This window comes from Erigeron canadensis, chromosome 2 (genome assembly GCF_010389155.1).
Source record: "Erigeron canadensis isolate Cc75 chromosome 2, C_canadensis_v1, whole genome shotgun sequence".
Lineage (NCBI taxonomy): Eukaryota > Viridiplantae > Streptophyta > Magnoliopsida > Asterales > Asteraceae > Erigeron > Erigeron canadensis.
Window position 1 is genome coordinate 39,332,052 of NC_057762.1, and position 11,841 is coordinate 39,343,892.

An 11,841-nucleotide genomic window follows, 5' to 3' on the forward strand; every position below is an offset into this window, starting at 1 on the left:
TACCTTAATCCCCTGTATATTAAACCTCTATCCCTGATTTTGGGCTAGTTTAAGATGCTTTAAGGTGTTATAATGATTCCTACTAATCTAGGATGCCATAAGGTGCAGTAACAGGGTTTTGTACTGGCTGATGATAACTCGAAAAAGGTTACTCTTTACTACTCGTACATGTTTATGTAAATATACTAGCCCAGTATTCCTCATAACTTTTTTTTAAAAGAAGTTAATTATCGATGCAACATCTCATTTAATGGCAAAAAGTAAATCCAAATATGTTATGCGTGTTATTTATGACCAAGTCATGTAACAAATTGAAGGTAAGAGATGGTATCGATTCAAATGCTAAAGAAAGGGAATTGTTTCTTTACAACAAGGCTGCATCACTAAAAGCGATTGGCTCTTCTTGTGACGCTGGTTGCCGGCAATAATTTAGATGAGCCTGTAGAGGGATAGTAATTAACTTGTATTCTTATGTGATTGAAAAGGACAGTGAAAGTGCAATAACAGCTTTGTATGTTTTGCTGTACAACATTTGTGTTTTTTTTTTTTGGTAGAGTTTCACTGCTCGAAAAAAAAAAAACTAAAATTCATCCACCAATTCGTAAAAAAACCCCAAATTTGTTACAATGACTTTACATGGAAAGAAAGGTCTAGGATCATATTTATATATACACACAATATACATGGTTAAAGTGCTATTCAAATATAAGCACATACAAATAAATTACTAACAACAGTACAACATCTATGAAATAGTAGACCAGAAGCAGAACCAATATACTAACTAATTATGGCTAAAGTGTTTCTAGTTCCTTAAATTTCTATTTGTTATGTAATCTGACATTAAGAGTGAAGGAAAAAACATTTTAAAACAGGTAGGTTTCCCTGCTAGGAGTCGTTGGAAGAGAATATGTTCTGGCACCCACGGATGTTGAAGGTAAACGGCTATGAACTTGTGAAATCCCATAATGGTGTGTCCTAAAGTTGACGTCGGAAGCATCAAGGGTTGACCGAGGTGAAAGGCGAGTGGCTTTTGAAGTTTTGGTCTCTGAATAAGGTTGTTTCGGTGTTCCGCTGCAGAAGAAAAATATATTTCAAGTATAAATTTTGACCTCGAAAATAAAGAATATTGCACCACTTCTCAAGCGAGGAAGATGAAAAGCTTACCATTTAAACTGTAATCTTCCACGTTTAGGCAACGTGCATTGTGAGGATTGCGCCGTATCTTTGGGGTGAGCTGGAGAGTCTCTTGGATTATGAAATATTTCCTGAAATACCACAGAAGAACACTAAAATAAGGATTTGGAAAATTAAGAATGATAAATTTTAAAATAGCAATCTATAACGTACATTCAATCTCAGACTAGAAAACTCTTGTTTGCAGAGTGAAATATTGTGATCGAATGAATTACACACAAAAGGATGTTCAAGTAGCATAGCAGCCGATGAGCGATTTTCTGGATTCCTCTGCAAGCACCGATTGAGGAAATCCTTCCCTTCCGCTGATAAAGTTTCCGGTATAGGTGGTGATCTATGCAACACATTGAACATTGCTTGCACCTAATAATGCATGAATAAAAACTATTAACTTAATTGGAACACAATCATGAAACAACACTATAGCCACAATGTTAACTTAATTACCCCATTAAATTCGCTCCATGGAGGTTTCCCAGTCACCATCTCAATGACTGTACATCCCAAACTCCATATATCCATGGTAAATGTATGTTCTGGGTTTGAATCTTTTCGCATAACTGCTTGCAGAACCTGCACAAACAAGATGATGATTTCACAGGCCCGTTTTGAATGTGATCCTTATTTTTGTAATTATTAGATATACCTCTGGAGCCATCCAATGTGGACTGCCCTTTAAAGAAAGATCAGTTACGTGTGCAGAAAGCTATAAAAACACACGGAGAAGAGTATTAGAGAACACCATAGCCTGGACAAAGATGCAATGAAAACAAACTAATAGCGCGCCAACTTTGATGGTAGGACTGGCTAGAGTAGGTGGTTAAGATGAGCGTAACATAGAGAAACAATTACTAATTTTCAGCTTACATGTTTCGCCAACCCAAAGTCTGCAAGCTTCACCACTCCATATGCATCAACAAGCAAATTTGCTCCTTTAATGTCCCTGTTTAATGGGCATGAATAAATAATTATTATAACTCATAAGCACCAATAAATTTATATGTGCAAATCTTTTTCATTTTACTTATTCTAACTACAAGTTAATTATAGTTTAGATTATCGGTTTTTGCGATGAATAAATATACCTGTGAACAGTCTTCTTGCTATGCAAATAGGCCAACCCTGAAAGAATGTGACGTGTAAAATTTCGAATTACAGATTCTGTTACAGCTGCACAGTGTTCCCGGATATATTTATTTATCGGCCCAGGATGAACATACTCCAAATATATACAAAACCGGTCCTCTACCTGTATACAAGACAGACTTCTATCAATAAGCATTTTTTGTTATGTTAGAACAAACCAACATATAAAAGAGACTTACAAAAACTCACCACTTCTGAACCCATATACTGTACAATGTTTGGATGCTCTAAATTTTTTAGTACTCTTATTTCCTGAAATATATTGAAACTTCCTGTCTTAGAAATAATACTAATATTTAAATATACTAAGTTTAATCTTCAGTCAACCATATTCATTGTGACATTTATAGCAAATAAATAAATGATGATAGTGGCCATGAACATGAAAAACAATTGTATATACTTCGGGACATTTGGCACATACATTCTGGTATAGCATTATGCAAAAACTACAAACAGTCAACTTACATTATGACACCCAAGGGATTTGACAATATATAATTATACATGAAAGGGAGCATCAAGTGTTTTAGAGAAGCTTTCTGGTAAGATCACTATAGTTCATGGACTGACAAATTAATAAAATCGTAAGAGAAAGATCTAAATTTGTCCAACCCACGGTTTACTATATATGCTTGCATATAAACAGCATCACATGAAGTTTTCCCTTGCACTATAGCCGGTTACCATTCTGCACTAGTCATGCAATATAAAGATGCATTACTTAAAACATATGCATGCACACACACAACAGACAATGATCCAGTATCGACATGCATGAGAGAAAGTGGGATATGGGTGGGGTAGAAGGAGCATGTTAAGCAGGGTAACGGGTCAAAACGGGAAAAAAATTTTGTTTGGTCAAAACAGACCGTGTTGGGCAGACCAATCCACAAACACTTTATATTCTTATTAACTTCATGGACAGCTAATGTGATAAGAGATTAGTATAAACCGACATCACTAATATAATGAAATGAACTCATTCTCAATAAAGCTACTAGTTTTATGCGTTTGACTACATTCTAGATGACTTTTAATTAGTTTCACCTGCTCAATCCATTTGAACATTTTCTTTTTATGTTAAAACATTAGTTCAATTCACTGCCCCTGTAGAGATAAAACGTATCCCACATTGACCCATTTCTATATACATGGGTTGAAATTGTCATATCCTCTAAACAGCAATATTCAGATATTTCCTTCTATTTATCTAGAGATTAGACCAGAAAACATGAAGTGAACTGAGTCAGAAGAATAACCTGCTCCAGCTGCCTTACACATTCAGATGATTTAGGGTCATCACATATGACATCGACTTCTTTCAAGGCACATAAACTCCCAGTCTCACTACAAGAAAGAAAAAATTAAACATAAACACACTGCAACAAAGGATATTTCAAATTATTCCTTGACATACCGATTGGTTGCTTCATAAACAGTACCAAAAGTACCCCGTCCCAAAAGTTTCCCTTTTTGCCATTGACCTTTTATTGGCTGCCCATCTGGTTTGTCAAAACTTTGGCGATGAGAAACAGGTTTTGAAGGTGCCGGTGCAGGTGGAGGTGGAAGCGGAAGTGGAAGTGGGTGAACATTGGCATTATTAGTTTCAGTTTTACAATTCAAGTAAGGACTTTGTAACGGTGGACTGTGTAGTTGACAACCTCTTCTTGACGTTGTTGACAAATGGCATTCTTGAGGAATGGTAAATGCAGAATCAAAAATATCGACTGTGCTAAATCTTTTGGGGCTTAGAGTAGGACTAGTCAAGGTGGTTGATGGAGCACTCCTAGCAGGAACATCCAACCTGATGTCATCATGAACCTTTTCACCATTGTCTTGAGGACGACCTCTCCGACGATGATAAGTTGAGGTTTTAGGCGATACTGGGACACCACGACCCTTTGTTTTTATCCTATCAGATCTGCAACTACAGTTTTTTATGAGTACATCTAAGGGCTGTATTTATGGTAAGTCTGCAACTATTTTATGTACCTTAACTACAACACCTAGCGTTGTATTTAGCAAGACCCTTTTAACAAAGAAGATGAAAGTTACCGTTTATCATACTTTTACTGAGTGCACAGATCTTACCAATATGAAAATCAAATCTTGGTAAGATTTGTGCACTCAAGAGAACTATAATCTCCCTTTAAAAATCGTAACTTTCATCTTATTTGTTAAAAATCAATAAGTATGAAGTTGATAATTAAATGGTTTGAAATGTAGTGTCAAATTGCACCTCTCTTTTGGATATGAATCAAATATTTGCAATGTCAAATTTTTACTAATGTAAATTAAAGTTCAATTCATAGAAATAGAAGGAAGCGGGCAAAAAGTTTCACGGCTAGTCCTTTTATAATGTCAAATTGTCTTTCATTTTACAATGTAGTTCCAAACATATATATTCTAATCTAATAATTCCCGTTCAAAAAAAATAATAATACGGAGTAATAAATAATCCCTAACATAAACAGGCAAAATAAGTATTGATTGTACTAATAAACTTACCGGTCATTTCCTCCTTCCGCCTGAAGCCGCAGCTCGTCAATAGGAAGCGGCAACCGTTGCGGCACGGCAAACACCGACCAATGTTCCGGCAACTGCGGCGACGGAGACGGCGACTCCAAAATCACAGAATCCGAAACCGGAGTGTGCGGCAACGATTTCGACCGAACACCATCACCTTCTTCCGGCGCAGAATATTCCTCCGCCGACACATACCGGAGCTTCCTCTGCCTAGTCAATCTCTTCTTCAATTGCGGTGAATACAGCCCTCCGTTAGCCGAACTCCGGCACGATTCCGGCGAAGATTTCGACGAATTATTATTATTATTATTGTAATTAAAAAAGTTACTAGGTATCAAATTAGCAGGTGAAGATGAATGAAATCTTCTTTTACTAAAGAATTTACTCATGATTTATTTATATTATATTACAAAATTTTGATCAACAAATATGATGAATTTGAAGTGGTGGAAATATATAAACCGGAGAAGAAATGAAGTCTTTGCATTGACTTAATTCGGTCAACATTTTTGAATTTTGGAAATTTAGATGTTAGTTTCTTTATAAAAAGTTAAATACTCGAATTTATGAAGTGAAGAACACGATTAATTGTATATACTCGTATGAAAAGCCTTATCATCATTAATATCATATATTCTTGTTGTGTTGTGTAAATTGAAAGAAGTGAAAGTTCAAAAGTCAATGCTCGTGGGCATACTGGGTCGTACCTATACGTATAGTTATTCTGTATATTAATGAAGGTGGAAGGAGGGAACAAGAAAATATAGTACTCGTAGTAGTGTTTGAATTTTCAAAAGCTGGCCAACTACAACGTACGTCCACGTACAATTACAATCGAAAAGAAAGTCATATAAATTAAAAATATACCATTATTTTAATGCGACGTCGATGAGATTTTGATATGTACGTAACAAAAGATAGTAGTGTGTACACCGGAAACAAAAGGTACTAGTATAAAAAAAGGATGAGTAAATTTTCCCAAAATGAATAGATTAATCAAGATATTATTAAGTAGTTCAAGCGAAGTCCGATTTTGTTTCTTGAATGTAAGAAATTAACTACGAGTAGTATTGTACACAATATTTTCTTGTAAAAGATCGAGTTCGTACGTAGTAGGCAAGTAAAGTATGGATGGACCTTCATATGTCTTCCCAACGCTAAGACGGAAGGATATGGACAACCACCTATGATATTGATGCTTAATTTGGACACGTTTTGTGTCCCTTAGTTTGCATATCGCTCCAAGCTACCTATCCATTAATTCATCAAGTTTTTGGCTGCATATGCTTAATTACATCTCTATATAATTAACAACAAGATCCGTTTATAAGCCGAAATACAAACCAAATTCTTTATTTCCTGGTTGTACTTCTTATTTTGGTAATTATGGATGTCATGTTCGCTTTATTTTGGTAACTATGTTTAAACCTCCTGGGTCCTGCTAATTTATCCATAAACTAACATTAATTAATATTTTTTATTACAAATCCACTCATTAAGATTTGTGGTACGTACCGCACTTGCCTTGATAGTAACGATATGTCTTTGCTGTTAAACTATTAAGTATCAACCCACTTCGACTTGAAGGTGGGGTAAATAAACAAAATGAACAATTTTAAAAGTGGGTGATTAGGCAAAGGCAAAAACTACGTACGTGGGTTTGAAAATATTTACTGAATAAATAGTACGGAGTAAGTAACTAACGCTCAATGCGTTTTTCATGGGTTTTAGGTCTCAATACCTCGACAGTGTATGGAGGAGGTTAAGATGTAGACAGTCTTACTCCTACCACGACGGGGTAGAGAGGCTGCTTCCAGATTGTATCTAAAGATAGAAAAGGACATTCAGCCTTGCAAAGAATGAGGATAGAACTTATGACCTCTGTCTCCAAAGGCAAGAGTATTAACTACTTGATCTAACCTTGTTGATTATAAATAGTGACTGTCTGAAATCTTCAACACAGACACGCGTACTATTGTTGTTAGTATATATCTATTTGGTCATTCGGAGATAAGTGGCTTTCTGCCGGCTGCCTTCACCGTTGTAGTGAAAATGGACCGTTGTCTATATATACGCCCAAATACGTCACCAACCCAATTTTTTTTAATTATGTTTTTCTTAAGATTTAATTTTGTTAATATATATAATATCAAAGACGGTGTGACGGTTACAAAAAAGGCCGGCCATAACTTAGATTCTCTTTGTTTTACGTGTAATTGTGTTTATTAAAGTTATGACATACCGTCGGTTCATTGGGGTAGTTAAATAATCATAAATTATTTATTTTAAAAGTGAATTTCACTTAAAGATTTGAGTCCTAATTTGACGGTGGATAGTTTAACATTGTTTTAATCGAGTTAACGCTAGAAAGTTCCTTCGAAGCAGAAATGTCTGATAGAGAGAAAATCTCCTATTAATCCGTCTGAAAACACGACGATTAATATGTCCATCAAAGTTGTAAATTGTGACATACTTAGCTATATTTGAACATTAAAAAAATCAGAATATGTCACTATCATTTTATTTGCTTTATTGTTAGACATGGTGTATTACATTTTAATTTTACACTATTAGGAATAATATCTTTTCTTTAAATGAAAGATGTATCTATATGATAGAACATATTATTACTGTAGTATATTATTTATTATTCTATTTGATATATACCAGTTATTATTTTATTATATAAATATTAGATATTATTCTATCGGATATATATTAGCTATAATTATTTATTTATTATATTAAAGTTATTGGGTAAAAAGTGTAAATTTGTGATGGAAAACAAAAAATATAAATTAAAGTCAAAATTGAAAATGAAAGTCAACTTTAAAAAATCGAGAGTTGTGATTGGTCGATAAGTTATTAGGACAACTATGCTTTAGTATAATAAAAAATATTGATAATATTATAAAACTCGTGTATTTGATACGGGTCTAAAATCTAGTTATTCATTAAATTAATTAATTTCTATCATTATAAAATGTGGAGATTAATTTCTATAATTAATGATCATTATTTATTAATCTAAAATTAAATATAAAAAAAAATATATTGGTATCATCATTTTAATCTATCCGTATTATCTCTTTAGTAAAAATAAGAAGCTACTAAATAATTATTTGACTAATATGCAATGATTTTTCTGGTAAAAATTAACAATCTTTGAAAAAGAAAAAAACTTTATTGTTACAACATGACGTATGGAAACCCCACGACAACGTGTGGACTTTCATTTTCTACAAAATTAAAAATTTGTATTTTAATGATGTAAAGTGACTGATTACTAGCTTTGCTAGTTGAAACTTTCTTTAATGGCAACCTAAAGTGTACACTTCATCATATCATTTTAGGAATTTTGATAATGAATGACAATGAAATCATGTACTTAATTGTGATTTCGATGGTTGTTTTGTGTATTTTTCTTATACAAAGTTTAAAGTCGCATTTGAAGTTTTCTTTCCTATTAAGCTATAACAAAAGGTCTTTGCTTAAACTTTAAAGTCAAACACAAGAATTCTATATTTATTAAGTTCTTTTTTTAAAAAGAGATGTTTATTATAAGTTAAACTAGCTAATAGTCTTAGGTTCAACCCGGACATATTAAAAAAAGTTTTATAAACATATATCTTCGTCATTGAATTTGCGGCATAATCTTGAAATAGTATTTATGATTAGCTTATTAACCCGCATTATACATATAATTAAAAGATCTTGTATGACAAAATTATTAATTTAGATGAAGAAACTTAAAAAAAAATGTATAAATTATTAGAGTTTCTGAAAGAAAATAAAAATACTTTTATTAAAAAAATTAACATCATAAAGTAACAAAAATAAAAATGCAATAAGTTTTAAGAAAGAAAGTGTTTATGATATCATAAATAAATTTAAAAAACAACAAAACTCTTAGAAAGCATTTGGTGGAAACAAATAAGTTACTTTCATAAAATAATGATGTCATAACAATCATTTTTTATTTAATATAATATAATACTCTTTTATAAAGTATATTGGTTTTTTATTTTTAGAAATTAAGCATTTTTTCTGTATTTTCATAATACCCCTTACACCCCTACTTAAACATAAAACTTTTATATACCATTCTTTCTTCATTCTTTTTAATCATTACACGCTATCGTCGACCTTCTATCACCCTCCGCCTCCCTCGATCTCCACCACCGCCTCCCTTTTATATTGTCCTCACAGTCTAGTTGTCGTAACGCGCGAGCATTATGCTCGTATACAAAGATAGAGATGTAATTGATTTTTTATGTTCAATAATTGTGTGTGTATTTTTTATATATGTTATAGCATAATAATAATCGATTGCATGATAATTCTGGTAGTTTAGACAATGGTTAATGCCTTTTATTTAACTGGTTATCTACACACATCAATTGTTCCCAAAAAATACATTTAAAACGTCCCGTTTTATATAAAACGTAATGTTTATCACCCCGTTTTATATAAAATGGAAGCGGTTATCTACACACACATCAACTGTTCCCAGGAAACACATCCGAAACGCCTCGTTTTATATAAAACGCTGCGTTTGGCCGGTGTGTAGATAGTAAAAGTTATAAGGAGAATTACACGTGGTCTGACACACATGTCAGTCATTCCCCGTTTTAGGTACCGTTTTATATAAAACGGGGCGATAAACACGGCGTTTTACATAAAACGATGGCGTTTCAGATGTGTTTTTATGAACAGTTGACGGTGTATTTACAGTATCACCCTTTATTACGTATAAAATATATGACCAATTATAAGCTTGTAAATTGATGATCTGACACAATGTGTCTAAGGTTATATGAATGACACATATATACTTGATATATATAATAATAATATTTAAAAGTCCATTACATAAGAAAACATACATATTATAAATTCCAAATTGTGGTTAAAATATGAGAAATGATATTGGTATCACCATTTTTTATGTATGTACCACAATATATAAGTTATATAACTGACTGTACAAGTCAGTAATGCACAATTATGGTACAATCATCAAATAAAGTGGTACGAAAATCACTTCCCTTAAAATATAGGTAATCTCAATCTAAAAAGAAGAAAATGTAAAGTAAAGCATTTTGGACAAAGTCTTTTTGCAGATTAAGCAAATTCAAACCCCAAAAAGTATTAGTTTATCTTTATATGTTGAAAATTTATGATCCCTAAAGTGACATTGGCATGTGTAGATGTCTATATACGAAATGGAAGTATAGCGACACATCGAGTCTACCACCAGCTAGCTGTTCACACTTGTTGGGTTTATCTTTTCCTCTTTTCGACGCAGCAATTCCTATTGAACGTTATGTGAAACAAAATGGACTCTTAATCGATGAAATTGAATTGATTATACACTGATAACGGATAGAAATGGAGAGAACTAATAGAGAGATATATTGGAATTTTTTTTGCTCTGATACCAATTGTGAAGTTCAATGTTAAGAAGAAAATTGACAGAGTTGAAAAAATTGAATGTGGAGAGAGACTGTTGAAAATCGTTAAAACATGTGAAGAATATGGAGATGATAGACTATGATATTTAGAGAGGGTGTTAAAATTAAATATCATAAGTCTAGAGTAATTGAACTTTGGTTATGTTTTATTTTAGTTGGTTACTTTAAGTTTTTAGTAAACTAGAATGAAGTCATTGTGTTGCCCGATTCTTGTGGATCATGGGCTAGTTTCTAGTTGTTTAGTGGGATAGAAATAGTAGTAGTCAGAGTAGTGGACTAGTGGTCCTATTTTTTAGCATAGTCTCTGCTATTTAAACTCTTTGTCTCTTTGTTTCATATAAATCAGAAATTTAGTAAGTAAAACACTTTGTTCAAGAGTGTGTAAGTTATAATTCTGATTCAACACGTTATTTTCTGCTCAACTTTTAAAGAACACAAAATCACAATCTGCAATATTTTTCTTTCCATCGTAGACTCATTAATACCATGATTTAGATATACATATGTTATGTCTTTCTTTACATCGTAGACTCATTCATACCATGTTCATTTATATCGCGAGTGTAAATTGTAAAGATTAATATATAACCCATATATAAGAAAATTGAGCTCTACCTTCGGAGTGGAATGACCTGCTCTCTAATCTGAGTGTACCGAATCTCCAAGGAGGAGTGACTGATAAGCTGCTACGGAATGACCAAGGAGTGATGAAAGAAATGTCTGTTTCACGTGTTTGGTCATCTATTCGACAGTCTGCTGATAAAGTAGAATGGTGTGATATTATTTGGTATAGTCAGAATATACCTAAACATGCTTTCATCTCTTGGTTAGTCATGAAGAAGAAGCTGAAAACTCAAGACAATCTTGCACATTGGGATGTTAATGCGCAATCTAATAACCCCCCCCCCCCCCCCCCCCCCCCAAGTGTGTTCACTTTGCGAGCATCAACAGGATTCTCATGATCATTTATTCTTTGAATGTCCTTTTTCTCTCCAGGTATGGTCGCAAGTGAGCATCAACGCTGGACTACAAAACAATTCAGGTGTCTTGGAAGATATTGTTAATGAGATTATCCCTTTTGCAAAGAAAAATTCAGTCCAAAGTGTGGTTGCCAAACTGGTCCTTGCGGCTTCTATCTACTTTCTATGGCAAGAACGAAATGCCCGTTTGTTTAAGAAACATAAGAGGTCGTGCTCAAGATTGGTAGATTTAATTCTATCTACAGTTAAACTCAAGTTGGTGACGTGCAAATATAAGAAGACTAAGAGAGTAGAGCACTTTTTGACGTCATGGGAGCTTCCTTTTTCATTAGTCTACAATATGTAGTTTCTTATATTTGATTTGTATTCGTTTTTAGAACTGTGAAAGTGGCATGTCACTTTCTTTTTTCTGGTTGGTGCACTTTTTGTGCATGGGTTGTAAGGCGTCTTGACATTTCATTCAGTCAGTGATATATATAAAATCGAACCAGGGTATCCCTTTTACCCGAAAAAAA

The 11,841-nt window shown here is 33.2% G+C and overlaps 1 protein-coding gene across 2 annotated transcripts; it reads right to left on the reverse strand.

The window, feature by feature from the left end:
- Positions 1-680: 680 nt before the first annotated feature.
- LOC122588741 (mitogen-activated protein kinase kinase kinase 5-like) lies at positions 681-5,344 on the reverse strand. 2 transcript variants are annotated; one of them, XM_043760916.1, is made up of 11 exons: positions 4,855-5,344; positions 3,764-4,273; positions 3,606-3,693; positions 2,533-2,595; positions 2,283-2,446; positions 2,065-2,140; positions 1,844-1,903; positions 1,645-1,770; positions 1,351-1,560; positions 1,168-1,268; positions 681-1,074 (listed from the first exon to the last, which is right to left on the reverse strand). In XM_043760916.1, the coding sequence occupies exons 1-11, from the start codon at positions 5,259-5,261 to the stop codon at positions 867-869; spliced, it is 2,013 nt and encodes a 670-aa protein (XP_043616851.1). In that variant the 5' UTR covers positions 5,262-5,344; the 3' UTR covers positions 681-866. The 2 variants fall into 2 exon arrangements, with proteins under 2 accessions (XP_043616851.1, XP_043616852.1); XM_043760917.1 differs by having other exon boundaries at positions 3,764-4,267; positions 4,855-5,343.
- Positions 5,345-11,841: the final 6,497 nt, after the last annotated feature.

Excerpts from the sequence above, each read along its gene's own strand:
- LOC122588741 (XM_043760916.1), bottom strand. The coding sequence starts at position 5,261 with ATGAGTAAATTCTTTAGTAAAAGAAGATTTCATTCATCTTCACCTGCT. Across the intron at positions 1,771-1,843 it reads CACATTGGATGGCTCCAGAG|GTTCTGCAAGCAGTTATGCG; the intron begins GTATATCTAATA and ends TTGTTTGTGCAG. Across the intron at positions 1,269-1,350 it reads TTTCTAGTCTGAGATTGAAT|GAAATATTTCATAATCCAAG; the intron begins GTACGTTATAGA and ends GTGGTATTTCAG.